This window comes from Lithobates pipiens, unplaced genomic scaffold (assembly GCF_037356315.1).
Source record: "Lithobates pipiens isolate NorthernLeopardFrog02 unplaced genomic scaffold, aLitPip1_a1.2 Scaffold_1, whole genome shotgun sequence".
NCBI classification, from domain to species: domain Eukaryota; kingdom Metazoa; phylum Chordata; class Amphibia; order Anura; family Ranidae; genus Lithobates; species Lithobates pipiens.
Window position 1 is genome coordinate 119,560,404 of NW_027507685.1, and position 19,786 is coordinate 119,580,189.

General features: G+C 43.3%; 1 protein-coding gene across 1 annotated transcript in view; it reads left to right on the forward strand.

Moving 5' to 3' along the window:
* WDR31 (WD repeat domain 31) overlaps window positions 1–18,579 on the forward strand; it is a 43,529-nt gene extending 24,950 nt beyond the window's left edge. Inside the window, exons 7-10 of the mRNA XM_077475035.1 lie at window positions 6,357–6,424; window positions 9,313–9,454; window positions 12,522–12,684; window positions 16,396–18,579. Coding sequence (XP_077331161.1) covers window positions 6,357–6,424; window positions 9,313–9,454; window positions 12,522–12,684; window positions 16,396–16,556 — 534 coding nt within the window. The 3' untranslated portion in view covers window positions 16,557–18,579. The remainder of the gene's footprint in view (window positions 1–6,356; window positions 6,425–9,312; window positions 9,455–12,521; window positions 12,685–16,395) is intronic.
* The last annotated feature ends 1,207 nt before the right edge of the window (window positions 18,580–19,786 follow it).

Consider the following 19,786-nt stretch of genomic DNA (forward strand, 5'->3'; position numbering starts at 1 on the left):
CGCAGTTATATGCACCGATTCGTTCCGGTGTGCCCAGCTGCTTCGCCTCATTTCAGTACATGCTCCAGAGACAGGGTTCACCATTGATTCTTGAGCGCAGCCGTTGATCCCTGTCTTTGTCATGGGTATCATTTCGTTTCACCTATCACGCTCCGACACGAATAGTCACACCTATGTTCTAACTCGTTTCGGCGTGCCCCAGGACTGGCCTCATTTCAGTACATGCTCCAGAGAACAGGGTCACTGTCGATTCTTGAGCGCAGCCGTTGATCCCTGTCTTTGTCATGGGTATCATTTCGTTTCACCTATCACGCTCCGACACGAATAGTCACACCTATGTGCTAATTCGTTTCGGCGTGCCCCAGGACTGGCCTCATTTCAGTACATGCTCCAGAGAACAGGGTCACTGTCGATTCTTGAGCGCAGCCGTTGATCCCTGTCTTTGTCATGGGTATCATTTCGTTTCACCTATCACGCTCCGACACGAATAGTCACACCTATGTGCTAATTCGTTTCGGCGTGCCCCAGGACTGGCCTCATTTCAGTACATGCTCCAGAGTCCGTTTCGTGCTCAGTCGCAAAGTTACGGCATGGCGATTCGGGCCTCTGTCATGGCGGATTCACTCATTTCACTCATCTCACTGTCACCTCCTGCACCTCGGTTCAAACCCAGTTGTTTTACAAATTCAGGTTCTGGACAGGGGGCCATGCTCATTTGGCCTCATTTCACGAATTGCCTCATTTCAGTGCATGCTCCAGAGTCCGCTCGCTGTCAGTGGCGCCTGTGACACGACCGAGCTGCGCTTCTGCCATCGCAGGTTCTCATCAAAGGCAACATTTCGTTTATGTTTGTTCGTCTCATTTCATTTCATTTCATTTAAAAAAAAAAAAAAAAGGGGGGGGGGGAAAAGAAGAAATAATAATAATAGGAAAAGGGAAAAAAAAAATGTATATCTTAAAAAAAAAAAAAAAAAAAACATTTCGTTGTTTGTCTCGTTTCATTTTATTTTATGTCATTTCGTTTCATTTCAAAGCTCACCACTCCCATTAGGAGTCACCATTTGGCCAGTTGTCTATGACAGGTATGGAATCCTCAACTGGTTTTGCCTTTGTGTTTACAGCTCAGTCAAGTCCAGTAGCACCCTCCATGCACTGATTCATCTAGGCATGCCCCAGGTGTCTTGACCTCATTTCGTTCTGTGCTCCGCAGTTCCAACTCATCATTAATCATAAACATACCAATTCTTGTCTATATCACGGCAAACGTTTCATTTATTTCATTCCACATATTCATCGCTTACCAACTCAAATCCCTCAAACCAGCAACGCATTAATCCGCACCCGTCTTGTTAGCCTTATGGGTATAACTCAGCAATTCATATCAGATTCATTGTCATCTACTCCACGATCGTTTGGGTCGGATTATCACATAACCAATTCATAGGATTCATTTCACACCTACATCCGGTTCATATCGGATTCATTTCGCACGCATCCAAGTACAACTCCGTGCAAGCTCGTTGCTAGCACGCATCCAATCACAAACATCCTGCAGTCACCACAAGCACATCTAGGCATAACTCCCTGCAATCGTGGCAGACTCACATCCAAGCATAAACTTCTTGCAATCGTTGCAAACACGCATCCAAGCATAGACTTCTGGCAATAGTTGCTAGCACACATCCTAGCACAAACTTTGCAGTTGTCGCTAGCAAGCCCCAGGCACAAATGTAGTACTATCCTTGCTGGCAGGCAGTTCTGGCTGGCTCAGTGCATTGCTGGGTAAGGCCTGGATATCTTCCTAACGTACGTAGTATAATGGGGTGCTATATCATAGGTAGGTTGATCCAGGGAGAAATCTGATTGCCACTCGAGGGGTCAGGAAGGAATTTTTTCCCCTGCTGTAGCTAATTAGAGCATGCTCTGCGGGGGTTTTTTGCCTTCCTCTGGATCAGCTGTGGGGTTAGCATTGGGTGTGTCGGGTTGTGCAATGTTTGTCTAAATTGTTGATTTTGTCGTGGGCTGGGTGGACTTTGTCTTTTCAACCTAGCTAACTACGCATCCTAGCATAACTCCTTGCAATCGCAGCAAGCACGCATCTTGGCATAACTTATTCAGCCTTTTCAGGTCTTACTGCTCACAGCCCGGTGTCCGGACGTCTGTGACACCACCGAGTCCAGCCACCACAAACACATCTCCAGTGACGTTAACTCCCTTGCTATCATTGTGTGCACACATTTAAGCGCAACACTTGCTATCACGGCTAGGCGTGCAACTTAGCATAACTTGTGATCGTTGCAAGCATTTTGTTGGCACTCAGCCACACATCATTTTCAGCGGTACTCATTCGGCCACTTAGCCCCAGTGACTACGCCACTCCTGACGCTCATTCCTCCCGTTGGGCAGTTGAGTTCAGCTTCCGTCCTACACCAGAGGTCGAGTTGCCACACGCAGCTGGCTTCTTCTCGTAACACGGTCAGGCTATATCTAGCCAGCACCCGACATTTCTATCCTTACAGGACCCCGGTGAGCCGTCTGTTGATGGCCCATACAGTAAGATCCCCTCTAACGGGTATCCAGAAACATCGGCCCGTAGCCAACGCTAGACGCTTGCCCATCACAACTGCCATCTTTAGGGACATGTAGAACATCCTCGCACGCCAGTTTCCCCCTTGACAAGCTGACCCTATCAGGTCAGTTTTCCAAACACTTCACCCACACACAGGGGTATACCTAGAAGCAGCTTCAGTCTGTTTCGGGTATGTTCAGTTCTGCATATGTTCATTCCCCAGGGTTGGTCTTTATGTCATGCATCCTCGTCTTCCCCTCCCAGATTCAGGGCCCCTGTCAGACCCTTAATCTGGATGCCACGGATCTTTCAATTTCAGAGGTTCCGTACTACGTAGATCGGTATATCATGTTTATACTGTCTATCTCGCCCCTATCACCCCAGCTAGGGACAGATGTAAGCGACCATCACAGGCGTCGCTGCAATTTTTGGCCACCATCAGGCAACCAGCAGAGATTATTGCAAGATAGGTCTAAATCCCTAGCAGTCATGTCCTGCCTGGGTAGGCTGGTACAGCTGTCGTTGTAATTCAGTTTAAAGTTGACTATACGTTGTTCCTGGCCTAGAGCAATCTCGTAGCAGATGCGCTGTCGTATCTGACTGGAGCCGATCCAGTGTCAGCCATTGTCCTTGGTCGGTCTCACCTAAACCCCGGTGTAGTACGATATCTACAAACAGCGACCAAACTCGTAAACATCTCACTTTCTTGCAACATGCTCAAACTACCAAACGGCCTGGAGGGCCTTCAGAAATTCCGGACACACCACTCCTATGAAACCTCCTACATCTGGCAGTTACTGGCCTTTGCGTCATACTGTCATACCCAGCTGCCTATCCCATAACACTGTTCGGCCATACCTAGCCGGCAGGCAACATTTCTTGTCCTTGCCGGACCCCGCAAACCTTCTTTATTCATGTCCCACGCTGGTTGAACCGTGTTTTGTGAAGTCCAGGAAATCCAACCGATGGTCGGTGACAAATGCTTACCCAAACGGGCGACATCCTTAAGGGTATTCCGACCATCCTGACTATCCCCTCGTTGTTCTCTCCCCTAGCATGGTCCTACAAGCAGCCAGGTGTTGGCCTACTACAGGTTCCTGTGACCTGGAGAGTTCACCTGCGGTAATCCAGCAGGCCGAGAGCTATGTAGACGCTACTTAGCCTGATACAAAGATCACTTTTACAGAATCGGTAACAGCGGGTCCCCAGACAATGTCATTGAATAGCTAGGCAGGTAGGAGTCTGCCTGCTTCACCCAGTACAGCCACAATCCTCAGGTGGAAATAGCTCAGGCATCTGTTAAACTCACTCAGTGGTCAAACTCAATCGATAAAGAGCAATTCCCTACCAGTATGTTTTTGCCCCCTTATTTTGGTATACCGTACGTTAGACCAGGGCACACCTTCAGGTCTATTTCAAGTGGTAAGTTTATGTTAACCCTGTTTGTCATCGTTATACGTATCGGTCATAGGGCTCTGAACCATAAGTTGAAAGGCCAGTATGGTGGCCTGTATTTATGGGAGGAGCCCGGAGGAGTAATTGATCAGCCCGTTCAGCTGTGTTCCTTATCAGCCAGTACGGTGGCCAGAATTTATGGGAGGAGCACGGAGGGGTATTTAATCAGCCCATTCTGCTGTGTTCCTCGTCGGTTCCTGTGTGCAATACCCACCCTCCCATCCCCTTTTTAGGGCATTTCTCAAGGCATCATACTCCTCACAGAGTACTCATTTCACTTAATTTCATGTTCATTTCATTTAATCCTCATTTCTTATCTAGGGTATGCCCCCATATTTTGGTATACCGTACGTTAGACCAGGGCACACCTTCAGGTCTATTTCAAGTGGTAAGTTTATGTTAACCCTGTTTGTCATCGTTATACGTATCGGTCATAGGGCTCTGAACCATAAATATATATATATAATTATTAATGTGCTGTCCTGTACTTGGTAATGAAGCAAGGATGGTTTGATGCAGACTAAAGCTGGGTACACACAGTTTTAAATTCAGCTGGTTTGGCAGGAACAGGACAAATCTTGATCAATGTATAGCCCTTTCTGTTAGACAGAAGTCGATTGTTAGATCAGCCTCTGTCAAACAGGACTGCCGGAAAACCGTCTTCAAATGGCGGCTTCCAGCCAATTGGCTGCAGTCCTGATAAGTGTATTCTGACAGTGGAGAGTCCCCGCTGCCAGAATACAATATCCCAGCGAAGAGGATCTTACATCTGCCTCGCTTGTGTGGATGCAGGAATCTGGTACTTTTTATTTGTTCAGCCTGCACTAACTGTGTATACCTAGCTTTAGATGTGACAGGCCCATCAGTCATTTCCCATCTCCATCACCACGAGTTAAACCAATCCTTAAAAAACACACTGATTTACAGTATCCTTATGTAAGGAGGTCAAGCTAAAAGTGTTACAAAACCCAGTTAGAAATGTTTTTCTTATTCACATACCGGTATGAAACTGTTGAACTTCCCATGAAAAATGTAGTGGATCTCTGTTAAAACCTCTGTATTGTTGTTAAAATGACATGTACTTGACAGTATCTCTTTTCAATACAAACTTTATTGATTAAAAAAAAACAGTAATATGAAAATAGTTCATCTGCACACACACACACACACACACACACACACACACACACACACACACACACACACACACACACACACACACACACACACACACACACACAGTGCCCACAGCTTATAAATCTTCTTTTTACATTAAAATATTGCCACTATATATCTTTTTTGGCTGCTCTGTATACCACAGTCAGTGATAAACTGCACAGTTTCTCCAGTGCTGAGAGTTCGGGTAGGAGGAGATTTCCACTGCAGCCTGTATACACGCCCACATGTGTGATGTCAATATCATGTGACCTGGCTAGCCCTGATCAACAAGTAAATGTTCTCTCCAGCATAAAAGACACAACTGAGCATGTGCAGGTTGGTTACTGCCTGTGCGTTAGCTGGCCTTCCCAAGATAGATAATGCAAGAAAGGAAGGATCTGTGCATACAAGATAAAACAGCCTTTTTTACACAATGCAGAGAATTAACGCCTTAAGTTTCACAGTGAGTATAAGAAGCATGCTATGCTGCATATACAAACTGATTTTACTGTTGTGGGTTTAGTAACACTTTAAAGCTTAATAGTCCCTTGACAGTGGTTAAAAACAAACAAGTAGCTGCAATACGTTCTTCTCTGGTACTGTCCCCTGCAGTAATACATTTTCGCCACTAGATGTCGTCAATGTGGGTATCATTCAACCCAGAAGACAAACTGTGAGATCAGGGTGTCATGGACCCACCCCTGATGGGATGTCATCACAGAGCACTACACTCACAGTGTAACGATGCAGAATAAACTGATCAGCAGCTGCAGCCACTCATCTGCAAAATTTTTATAACATATCCTTTCAACAGAAGTCTGTTAAACAATTGTCTATTGCTGAGCTGGGATGGTCAGACACTGACCGAAATTTGGCTGGTCCCTTCTAAACCAGCTAAATTTCAATCAGTGTATGGTCAGCTTTAAAAGGCAAGTATAAAAAAATACAGAATAGGCAGAAATAGAGAAGGGGACAAAGATAAAGAGCACCAAACATTTATGTTAATGAAACTGGTGTGAATATGTAAGTTTGATTTTATATGAAACTCCTGTAACCCTCTGCACCTCAGGACTGTACAAGGGAGAACCAGCGAGAGGGACTTAGCATCTGTGGGAAAAAGTTCACTTTAGTGATGACAAAACTCTCCGTATAATATGTGCTTTCCTTTCTGCAGGTAACACACCTCTGCTGGGTACCCAGAGAGTCCTGTGTTGTTCAGACCTCAGAGGATAAAAGTGTCCGGTCAGTAACATGTCATATCATTGCTCATTGTTGTACGACTATACTAGTAATGATATCATATCCAAGTTTTTTGTATTTTGCATATGTCCTCTTACAGCCAGAAATGAGTACATTAGTGCTGACAACCCATAATACCATAATGTATATAATTATTTTCTAGTCTAGTAAATATGGGAGAAACCCATAAATGGTGTTTTATAGGCCATTTGTAACCTTGAAGGATCATAAAAGTCAGGAAGTGCCGCATTGTTTGCCACAAATATCCCATCTACTATTCTAGTTTTAAACAAAGTGATGGTATTAGAAGCAGAGTTCAGTGTTGTGTTCTTTTTTTTTTTTTAAGGTGCTGGTTCACACAAAAATAATGTTTCACTAATAAATGGGATCTCTTTTGACTGAGTGACCTACTGGCTTCTCTGTCTTTCTTTCTATCTCTATTGTTCTATTTCCTGCAGCTAAAAAGTCCCCCCACCATAGTTTCTGGTTCTGTTCCCCCAAATTCTGTAGTTTTTTTTGTGGTCTAGCCAACATTGGGGTTGTTCCCTCTTTTTCCTTTTACATTTTTACTAATTGAAAAAAAAATGGGCTGGAAAATCAGTTGCAGAAATCCTAAAATTTCACTACTGGAGTCTTAGAAAGATGTACAAAAGGGTTAAGCCTAATGCTTGACAGACCCTTGGCAGTGGCTAAAAACAAACAAGTAGCTTTTGGCTGTAATATTTTCCTCTCTGGTACATTCCCCTGCAATAATAAATTTTCACCACTAGATGTCTTCAGTCTTGGTACCATTCAACCCAGACTGTGAGATCAGGGCATCGTGGACCCTCCCCCCGATGGCATGTCATCATAGCGCCCTGCACTCACAGTGTAATGATGCAGAATACACAGATTTGCTTTTTGCATTCTTGCTAATAGAAAAAATTGGGCTGGAAAATCACTTACAGAAATCCTAAAATCTCACCACTAGAGTCTTAGATAGACATGACAAACCAGGTGGTTTAAAGTATTTCTTTACAAAAAAAAAATGTTTGTTTTGGAAATAGCTGTTCTCTGTTGCCGAATGCTGAGACAAGGTAGGGGTGGAAACAAGAGCAGCTGCAGGAGAGGTGCGAGGGCCACATGAAATAGTTTGGCGGGCCGGATTCGGCCTGTGAGCATTGTGTTTGACATGTGGGCTAAAGCATATATATTGTATTTCAGGCTAGCCCTCTTGAGGGTGTCCTGAGATCCCCTTCCCCTACTTTCCAACCTCCTATACAAATGTCTACTTCCTGAGCATACGCCCCTCACCTTCCCAGATCCCTCACTGTAACAGTCTTAGACCCCTTTCACACCACACCGCCCATTGCGTCGGCGGTGAAACCGCCGGATTTGCGGCACATTTCAGCCGCTAGCGGGGCGCTTTTACCCCCCACTAGCGGCCGCGAAAGGGTTAAAATTGAAATTAATTTCAATGTGGAGGAGCGGTAAACACACCGCTCCTTCAGCGCTCCAAAGAAGCTGCTGGCAGGACTTTTTTCTGACGTCCTGCCAGCGCACCACTGTAGTGTGAAAGCCCTCGGGGCTTTCACACTACACACATTGGTGCAGCTTCTTTAGGGCGGATTGCAGGCGCTATTTCTAACGATATAGCGCCTGCAAAACGCCCTGGTGTGAAAGGGGTGTTAAAGTGGAAGTAAACCCATCAATTTAACAGTTTCAAAACAACAGTTATATTCTCAGCAAGTGCAGGGAATGTAACTGTCACATTGGTTGTGCCCTCAACCAAACTCTCAAACCATCCAATGTTTGGCATCATAACTGATCACATGGGCAGCATCATGGCAGTTGCAGATTAAACAGAGGCCAAGATGGCAGCCTCCTGGGCTGAAAATGATAGGAGGATACTTCCACTTTAAGCTGGCCATACACTGTTCAAATGTCCACTTCCTGCAGGCTCAGCCAAAATTCGAGCAGTTTACGACCCTACCAGCACCTCTGCAAAAGCTGATTGTTCAGTCAACTTTAGTTGAAGGAGCCTGTGAGAAAGATGTTGGCCAAACAGTGCCTGCATCCAATTAGATGCCGGTTGCCAGAATAGAATACCCCAGCAGAGGGGACGTGTCCATCCTGCTGTTAGTGTGGATAAAGGAATCTGATTTCTTTTGTCAGGCCAAATGTAGAAATCTATACGTAGCTCCTGTTTTGATTGCTTAATGCTTTATTATTACACTTTACAATGTAACATTGGCTTATGTAAGCATGTTGATTTATTTTTTTAACTTCCACTTTGTATTGTTCAGCTTGTTGAACATAATCTTGAAATTTAATACCACTTTTTTTTTTTTTATCAAAATCTATACATACATATGGCAAGCTTTAGTCCTTTACCCTAGTGACCTTTTTTTTAATACTGTCAGTATAGCCTTGAATCTGCATATGTACCATCTCCCCACAATTCCCTGCATAGCAGAAATCAGACTGAGAGTGGAAGGTTCTGTCAATCAGCCATTTTTAAATCAGAATTTAAAAAAGAATCACAAATCTTCTAGCAGATAACACTGTTTACATGAATGTTTTTAGCCATCTATCCATATGTGTTGGCTGGGATTTGACTTTCGTATTTAAAGGTTCGGGTAACTGAAATAACGTGCAGCTATTTTATTGTCCAATTAATGAAGATTCCTGGCCATATATACTGTATGTGTTTGGTTTGCTCCTTTAGCTTCTGACTCAAGTCTCCTCTCTTTATTCTGAATAAAAATTCCCATAGGAAATAATCATTATTATGCAGCTAGGTTCTGGGCCTTTTAGCAACCACTGTAGTTGTAGTTGATTCTATGTTGCTATCATATCTTCTTCCGGTTATTAGTTAATACATTCCTTCTTGCTCTTATCACTTCCTCCAGTGTCTGGGACATCCGTAACCTGAACTTGGTACACATGTTCCCAATGAAGCAGTATATACAGATGCACTGTGATGTCAGCGAAGATGGAAATTACTGCCTAACCAGCAGCAATGGCTTTGGTGGACAGGGCTGTGAAGCTACGGTGAGAGATCAGTTTGTGCTCTTGTCCAGCTATGAGCAATCCTAATCTTTTTCTTTGGCAATAGCGTTTATTAGGTTAAGACAAAAAAGAAAATACAAGTAACATTGCGTGGTAGCAAAGAACAATTACAATGCCACTGTTCCCCTCCTATACAGAATACATCAACAGTAAAACAAAGTGGAGAACAGGAGGTTTTCACTGTTAAACTTCTTAACACTAAAAAAGGAGAATAAGATAACTTCCAAACTGCAGATACAGCAATTAGTGCAGTACGGCAATTACCTATATCCAATTTTGCAATTATAATGTACTAAACTCCTCTAAATGAAGACATTATATAACTAGGGTTAAATAAAACATCCTACATTGATCTTTAAAGAGGAAGTAAACCCTGATGGGTTTACTTCCTCTTTGAGTCCCTGCAAAGGCAAAGCATGATGGACTACTATGCATCGCATAGTAGTCCATTATGTGTCACTTACCTGACAGGAGCCAGCGAAGTCACCGCTGTCCCCTGTAGTTCCGAGCATCCATCTTCTTGGAGGGTCTACGTGGGTCTCGCTGCTCCGGCGCTGTGATTCGCCGGAGCAGCGATGACGTCACTCCCGTGCATGCGCACGGGAGCCGACACTCGCGGCATACCCCCGCGATCTGCGGCTTACCCAGTGCGCCTGCGCGCCGCTGTCTACAGTGCATGCGCCGTAGACAGCGGTGGCAGTCTTCAGGTAAATATCTCCTAAACCGTATAGGTTTAGGAGATATTTCTTGGACCTACAGGTAAGCCTTATGCCGCGTACACACGAGCGGACTGTATGGCATACTTAGTCCGTTATACAATCCGACGGACAGTCCGTCATACTTTCGACTGAACGGACTTGACCACACACGGATGCACAAACAGTCCGTCGAAAGCTTGCACGATGACGTGTACAGCACGTACGACGGGACTAGAAATAGGAAGTCCAATACACAGCAAAGCACCTTTCCGCCGTGTAAATCCTTTCTGGGCATGCGCCACTCTTAGTCCGTCGAACTAGCATACTGACGAGCGGATTGTCCGCTGAAACCAAAGTATGACGGACAGAATTTCGAAAAATCCGAAATACTTAGTACGCCAGACTGCACGCTGAAAAAGTCAGCTGAAGCCCACACACAAGCGGACTGTCCGCTGAAATGTGTTTCGACGGACTAAGTAGGCCATACAGTCCGCCCGTGTGTACGCGGCATTAATCTAGGCTTACCTGTAGGTCAAAGTGGTTTGTAAGGGTTTACAACCACTTTAAGGCTACTGTGCCAAAAATGAGTACGTATCAAACGCTGCTGCTCACCTGCTATGCACAACATCATATGCAACCTCCTAACGAAGGGAGAGTAGCCACGCAATCCAAGTATAAGTAGACATCCCACTAAAGCTAATAGTGACGTTTTGTAGCAGAGAGAATAGACAGGAGGAAATTGTACCCAGCTTTATTGTTGGTGTAGAAAAAGAGAGAAATGTAAGTAAAACATAACCCGCATGCCAACCTCCCAATCCGGGGAATTGTCTAAGCAAACTACCCCAAGAATCACCCATTTGAGAAATTTTGGAGCCCCTGGATTATTTATCTAACAGTTTAGCCTTGTCGTTCAGGATCCTGAAAGGTGCTCATTTATCGTAATCCAGGACAGTTTATCATTAGAGTGATATTAAAGTCTATTTTTTGTGTGTTTAAACAAACATGTTATACTTACCTGCTCTGTGCAGTATTTTTGCACAGAGCAGCCCAGATCCTCCTCTTCTCGGGTCCCTGTTCAGCAATTCTGGCCCCTCCCTCCTGCGGAGTGCCCCCACAGCAAGCAGCTTGCTAATGAAGCACCCGAGCCACAGCTCCGTTTGTCCATTCAGACACGGAGCTGTGGCCCGGCCCCATCCCCTCTCTCTCCTCATTGGCTAACTGACTTTAATTGACAGCCGTGGGAGCCAATAGCGCCCCACTGCTGTCTCAGCCAATGAGGAGGGGGGGGGGTCCTGGGCAGTCGAGTCTCTCATGCAACATCACTGGATAGAGATGGGGCTCAGGTAAGTATAAGGGGGGCTGCTGCACACAGAAGGTTTTTTGTTAACTTAATGCATAGAATGCATTAAGATAAAAAACCTTCTGCCTTTAGAACCACTTTAAGTAACTCAAAGGGTATGGTAGCTGACCTCTCAAATCTGGCTATTGTGATCTTAGCTCCTGGGACAGAAACAATATCACAATAACACAATACCGCCTCATGAGCACCTTATAATTTGCTTCGCTGATCGAAGTGTTAATGAGTGACCTAAAAGCATTTTGGTCTAACAAGTGGCACTCATGTATTTCCAAAGATTTATTACTTTAATTTTCCCATTTCTCCATATAGCCTTGCTTCTCAGCATCGGATGTTAAGATGGCATATATTTCCGATATATGGCCTTAAGTGTATCAAATTTATTGCATAAGTATTCCATACATGACGTAGACTCTATGTCAAATATGCATTCTAATGAATTAAAATAAATCACTAACTGAAAAAAACGACAGTAGTACCGGACTGATTAGACTCCTTGATATTACACAGACAGATTGCACAGGAAGTTATCAGCTCACAACATTTCCAGCACATTCACAACCAGGGATGAGCTCTGGCGTGTTCGCACACTGCACGTGCAGAGCCGCCAGGAAGTCGGCGCTGCGCTAATTACAGGCAGTGAGATTTGTGGCTACAGAGATCGGGAAATTTCTCACTGCCTGTGATTAGCGCAGCGCCGTGCCAACTTCCTGGGGGGCTCTGCACGTGCTGTGTGCGAACACGCCAGAGCTCGTCCCTATTCACAACTATTATCTTACAGAACACTGTATTCAATGGTATATCTAACAGACCAAAAAGGAGCAGAGAAGGTTCAAAGTTCATTGTTAGGTAGTCCCCCACATAAGGTCATTTGTACATCCTCCTTTGGAATTACCATCAGGTTGTAACTAGTGGTCAGCTTTAGCAGTAGTTTTCCAAGATTCTAGTAAAGAACAAAAGAGTGTAACTGTGGTTACTGTACTCTTTCTTCTAGTTATGGGACCTCCGACAGACAAAAGACAAGGTGTGTGAATATAAGGGCCACCTACAGAGCACCACATCGTGTGTCTTTCTTGCTAAAAATACATGGGACACCCCATTAGTGGCCACTGCATCACATGACTGTACAGTAAAAGTCTGGGAGCGAGACACTGGAGGTAAGTACTGCATTAACGTTTTCTGTATGGGTTTATTGGGCATCAAATGATTAGGATGCAAACCTTTGTAGAAAGATCCTCAGTTACAGATACTCATAGTACCACAATTTGAATATTCAGGCTACCCATTAACTTGGGGCATTGCTGAGATTGTAGCCAATCCATTGAGATGAGATTCATGACATCACTGAGGTTGCAGCCTATCCACTTATTAGAGGCCTGTGGCATCAATCAAAATGTACCCCATCCATTTATTGGAGACTAGCGACAGCATTGATTAAGCAGCCTTTCTGTTTATTAGAGGCCTGTGACACCAATATAAAAGCCCATATCCATTCTCCAGAGACGTCACTGAGAATGCAGCCTATCCATTCTTTTGAGTCATGAAATCGTAGAGCATGCATCCCAGTTCACTAGAGTTCAGTGGCTGAGAATTTAGCCTATCCACGCATTAGAGACTGATGGCATTACTGAGAATGCAGCCTATCTACAGTTGAGCTCAAAAGTTTGCACACCCTTGCAGAAATTGTGAAATTTGGGCGTTAATATTGAAAATATGACTGATCATGCCAAAAAAACTCTTTTATTTAAGGATAGTGATCACATGAAGCCATTTATTATCACATCATTTTTTGGATTATTTTTAAGTCATGATAACAGAAATCGCCTAAATGGCCCTGATAAAACGTTTACATACCCTGGAATGTATAGCCTTGGTACAGGCACACGGGTTAAAATGGCAGTGAAATATACGTTTCTCACATTTGTTGCTTTTTAAATAACAATTAGTGTTTGTGTATCAATAGTCAATGCGTTTATTATGGATGCACTAAGCAGGCTAGACACTGAGCTATGAGGGGGTTGAAAAGAACAGTCAAAAGATGGAAAAGGATATAAAAAGATACCCAAAGCCTTGAATATGTCAGTCAGTACTGTTTAATCCCTTATTAAAAAGGGGAACATTTGGGGCTCTTTTGATAGCAAGCCAAGGTCAGGTAGACCAGGAAAGATTGCAGCCACACCTGGCAGAAGAATCGCCCAAGATACAAAGAAAACCCACAGGTAACCTCAGGAGAAATACAGGGCTGCCCACTTAAAAAGACAGTGTTTTCTACTGGGCACTTTCACCCCTTTCCTTCCCAGGCCAATTTTCAGCTTTCATCGCTCTTGCACTTTCAATGAGAATTGCGAGGTCATGCAACGCTGGACCCAAATGAAATTTTTATCATTTTGTTCACACAAATAGAGTTTTATTTCGGTGGTATTTATTCATGACTCTGTCATAAAATCAAATTTTGTCATAAATTTAAGCCAAAATGTATTCTGCTACATGTCTTTGGTAAAAAAAAAAAAAAAAATCCTGTTAAGTGTATAATAATTGGTTTGTGTGATCATGGACATATGTACGCACATGATCATGTACAGATGATCACTGGACATATGTGGGGGACAGGTGTTTTTACTGTGTGGTGACACTACTTTGGGGACATTGTGTGGGTATACTGTTGTGGGGACAATGGCCCGGGATCAGTGTGTAAAAAGCTGTAAAAAAACAGGTCATACTTACTGATCACCGGGCAGGTGCAACAATCCGCTCTCCCTCTCCTCACTGACAACTTCTGTGTGAGGAGAAGAGAGCTGATCGCCTAGCAACCAAACCAGCTCTCTATTTACGTCAAATTATATCTATCTGTGATTGGACACAGTCATCGTGTGATCAGGAGGGCCAGTCACAGAGCCCTTCTGCCGATCTGAGATGCGCCATATGCGGGTGACACAAGCTCATCAGGATTGTGCTGCTACGTGGGCACGATCCCTCTCCTTCTGAAGGACTTTCCTGAACATCCACTCAGAAGGAGGAAGCACCCACCAACCGTAAATGTGCAGTGGGCGGGTGGGAGGTGGTTAAGGAGCACAATTCAAACGATACTTGAACAAAAAAGAGCTGCATGGTTGAGCTGCCAGAAGGAAGCCTTTACTGGGCCAATGCCACAAAAAAGCCAATGAGGCATGTCAAGGTGTTGTTGGGCATATTGTAACCAGGCTTTTTTGTGGAACTTGTGCAGTAAAGGCTAATTTCTGGCAACTTGACCATGCAGCTCTTTTTTGTTCAATTATCATCATATTGTTTTTTTTCTTTTTTTTGAAAGCCTGTGGCGTGCAAAACACACTCAAAAACGTCACCCGGTGCATAAAAAATGTGCACACACATAAAAAGTGACACAAAAAAGTGCAGAGGGCCTTGTCCTGAATCCCCCGTGGGCGTTAGGCTCCTGACAGGGACAAGGACACTTAAAACTTGGTCTTTCTGGCCGAAACCAGGCAGACCCTGTTCTTTGGAAGGTCTGCCGAAACAGACCCACCCAAATACTAGGTGAGGCTCCCCCGAGACCCCAACCCTAAGAGAGAGGGCGAACTAAGCCAGTAGGCAATGTCCACCCCCTCCCCAGACTTTCAGGACAGGCCCTGGGACCTGTGACCCTACTCATCACACCAAATGTGCATAGTGACAAACAAGACGTGACACACAAGAAAATAAATAAATAAAGTGGGGAAGGGATAGTGGGGAGGAGAGTGAAAAGAAGTGGCCATTGTGTAACACAATGACCAGGCCCTCCAGCCAGGAATCAAAACTTCCTCTGGTCCTAGCCAAAAGGCCTGGCCCAAGAAGCAGGTGCTAAAAAAGTGTGCTATGGTGCAGTGACCGTGGTGCCCAAAATCAATATGACCCTTACTCACAGTGATCTTAAGGTACCCCTCGACTGCCACTCCAGGGGCACATACTCCAAAGGCTTTCAAGACTGCCCTGACCAACGGTATTTTTTTAATTAATTATCATCATATTGTGCTCCTTAAAAATAACTACACCATCTTTTTCCAAAGCAGCCTGTATTTCTCCTGAGGTAACCTGTGGGTTTTTCTTTGTATCCAGAACAACTCCTCTGGCATTTGTGGCTGAAATCTTTCTTGATCTACCTGACCTTGGCTTGGTATCAAGAGATCCCCAAATTTTCCACTTAATTTTCAAGGCTTTGGATATCTTTTTTATATGCTTTTCCACCTTTGTAAAGTTTCATTACTTGTTACGCAGGTCATTTGACTGTTCTTTTCTGCTCCACATGGCTCAGTATCTAACCTGCTTAGTGCATCCACGTGAGAGCTGACACACTCATTAACTATTTATACACAGACACTAATTGTGATTTAAAAAGCCACAAATGTGGGAAATTAACCTTTAATTGCCATTTTAACCTGTGTGTGCCACCTTCTGTAACTGTACCAAGGCCAAGCATTCCAGGGTATGTAAACTTTTTATCAGGGCCATTTGGGTGATTTCTGTTATCATTATGATTTAAAAAGATACAAAAAACTATATGCTAATAAATTGCTTCATGTGATTGCTATCCTTAAATAAAAGACAGTTTTTTTGGCATGTTTAGTCATATTTTCAATATAAATGCCAACATTTCACAATTTCTGCCAGGGTATGCAAACTTTTGAGCACAACTGTTACATATATACTGGAGATTCTAGTCCTTATTAAGGCATCCTGTTGATGTCATTTTGTTTGCTCTTATAAGATGCCCTCTTCATTTTTTTTTATTTTAGTCAGCAGATGCCTTTTAAACTAGAAACTGCAGAATATCATTACATCTGTTACAAAAAAACTGCTAAAAATGTTTTTACCTTTTTTTTTTTTTCTTTATTTAGCATGTCTGAGCAGCTTGTTCTTGGATGGCTCTGGGCCATTATCCTCCCTGGCAGTCTGTGATAACACCTCAATCTTGTGTGCCAGCTTTAACTCAGGAATCCACTCCCTTCGTATACAGAGCAGTCGGGGAGCCACACTACAGCAAGTGGCCAGCTTCTGATGTCAGGCTACTCTACCTTCTTTAAAAGGACAATGCCTGATAGTACACAAGTGTCAAGGAATAGATGGAATGGATGGGCTGGAGGGCAGTCCTATTAGACTTTTGGTTTTTATTGTACAAAACTGAGAGTACAGCCAACAAGCTATATCAAGTGATGAAATAATGGGTCACAAAACTCATTGTTGCCCATATGACCATGTGGAGTACACTGTAAAAGCCTTTACCCAGGATGATTAACCTACAAACCTGCAGACTTGAAATGCTGGATCTCTGGATCATTTACTGGAGTAATTTGGTCCAGAGCCGAATCATGTACTAAATACTTTTCTAGAATTTTTAGCTTGAGGACCAAGCCTAGGCCTAAATCTTTTACTGGCTACTGCTGGTTTAGACCTTGAGTATATATAGGTATGGATACTTACAGTATATACTGATATAGATACCAATATATGGGTATAGATCCTTTTTTGGTATATTTTGTTTCCCACCTAATCTAAACATAGATCCTCTATTCTGGAATTTTCTGGTTGCAGGCCCAGCCTAAACATGCAGTAGATCCCTTCTGGGATCTTTTCATTCCAGGCCTAACTTAGGCATTGATTTATTTTTAACCCCTGCTTACCGGGGATTGTCTTCTGCACAAGTTACACACTCACCCACCCAGTAGATCCAGCATTGTCCTGCTGAGATCCTCTTCTGTTTTTCCACTGCTCCATTGAGCAATGTCATTTTATTTTGTAACCGTTTATGGTTTCAGCCAGCCGGCCTACGGATGATGCACTACTAGGCTTACCCCCTCCTCTTTAACTGAATAGAGAGACAATGCCTCCTGGTATCTGCACATCACATATCCCAGGAGGCATCCTGTAAAGGAGGAGGTGGTGGGCCAAATGATGCATCAGCAGTTGGCCTGTTGGCTGAACCCAGAAAAGGCACAGACAGTGCACATTATTCACCTAGGCAAATGCATAGAGGTTTAGGTTTAGAGTCTTAACCTAAAACCTAAATCCTTGTTTTTCTTTACATTTGTGAAGCTTTTAGGTTTCTTAAATGTGAAAATTATAGGGGATCTCCTTATCATTATAGCAGCCAAAATTCTCTTTTTTCATCAGTATAAAGCCATCAGAGCAGCTATAGATGCTGGCTGAGGGCTTTCTATGGGTTATTGCTCTTAAGACCTTATGGGAAGAGGTAGAGATATTGGCTTTCTACGTTACAAAAATCTGTTCACCGCATTGGCCCACTGTTATCTACCACAATGTAAAATACCAGTTTTAAGGTTCAATTGGTCTTTTAAAAACAGATTGGATTAGCCAAATCAACCATACCCTCCAATCTGCCCTGTCATGGGTGACCTCTAAACAGACAGAAGATTTCTAGCACTGCCTCTATAGTTACTGTATTTGACAGATGCACTTAGACATAACCATGTCACTTTACAGCTGCACTTGATAGCTTTTTATGGAAATAGAAAAGCTTTTAATTTTTCTGTTACTAATTCATAGATTTTTAACTTGTGTGTTATTTTGTAGAAACTGTGATCGTTTTTAATTTTTTACAGACTAATTTCATGTCACATGCCAATGATTTCCACACACGTTATTGTATGTTTTTAAAGGAAACCTCTACTGAGAGAATACACAGGGAGGTACTTTTGTACCTCTCCTTCTGAAATACTTGTTGCCTAGCTTTTTCTAGCTATGTCTTTAACCTAGAGCAAATATGAAGGTCAGAACTTGCAATCTGCATATATGTTCTATGTCAGTGACTCAGAAACCAGACATTCAGTGTGACAGCCAGGCAACTTATATTTTTACAATTGGAGGTGGACAGTGGCAGCCCCACATTTTTCATAGGCTTCCTTGTCGTGTTGAAAAAGTAGTACCATTTAAGACCACAAGATGGCAATGGTGTGCTTTTCCATTGCAGGGTAATGTTATTCATCTTCCCTTAAATACAGTATAATACCATTGTAGCTTTAATATACCATGTTGTAGATATAAAGTCCATATGAAATGTTAAAGCTTCTGTACTTTTTTTTTTTATATCACATACCTTAAACGTATGACACTTCAGTTATCATGTTTTATCATCTATTTTCATTTAACACAACTTTACCTGCAAAGGTATAATTCTGTTCAGCCAGTCCTGTGAGTTACACGCCTCTGCTACAATCTATTGGTGAGCTGGTGACACCACTGTTTTCTAGTTTAGGTTTTCAGCTCCCTGGGTCACCTTTGCTTTCAGGTGATTAGACTATGATTCGCCACCGTCACCTCTGTCCAATGAGCAGTCAGGTGACACAGGAAGTTGCTTTATGTGTCGGGAACCCCAGCTGCCCATAATTATCTAGAGCAGAGTACAGAATGCTTACATTGCTAAAATGTGGTGGAACAGCCATATTACAAGATAAACATTTTGAGTAATTATTGTAACATTTATTTTTGACACAAATGTCATATTTTTATTTGCTTGGTGCTCTGTATTTTTGGATTTTATATACAGACTAGGAAAGTATATTCATGAACATTGGCATGAGCACAGGGTGTGCTGGCTTTGCCTGGGCACACTCAAATCACCCTATGCGATGCCGATTCCCCCTGCTTTCCTTCTCCCCCCTGTAGTGCTGCCAACTTCCCTCTTCTCCTCTCAGGGGCTGGTAAATATTTCATTATTAATCTAAATGAACACAGTGAGTGATCTGTACCGATCGCTCCTGCCTTCATTCTTAACTGAAGCATAGTAAATTATGTTTACTGCAGGCTGCAGAGAAAGGGACTGGGCAATCTCTTTCCCCAGTATCTTTCTCTGTCTCAAAAGTGAGATATGAGGGGTCTGTTTAGAGTCCAGGGGTCTCAAAGAGGGCCCTCCAGCTGTTGTGAAACTACAAGTTCCATGAGGTATTGCAAGGCTGGCAGTTACATGCATGAGTCCCAATGGTGGAGGCTCCCAAAAAAAATGTAATAAAAGGAAAAAATAATATCATAAAAAAATATTTAAAAATAATAAAAACGCTACTGACACCGTCCACTGCCCTACAGACACCAATCTTTGCTCTACTGACACCATCCATTGCTCTGCTGATATTCTCCAATGTGTTTGTGCTCTGGTATGCACAACGTAATGCAATAGGCTAAGTGTGGCATGTATTTGTATTCAGCCCCCCCGAGTCAATACATTGTAGAGCCACTTTTCACTGCAATTACAGCTGCAAGTCTTTTTGGAGCTGT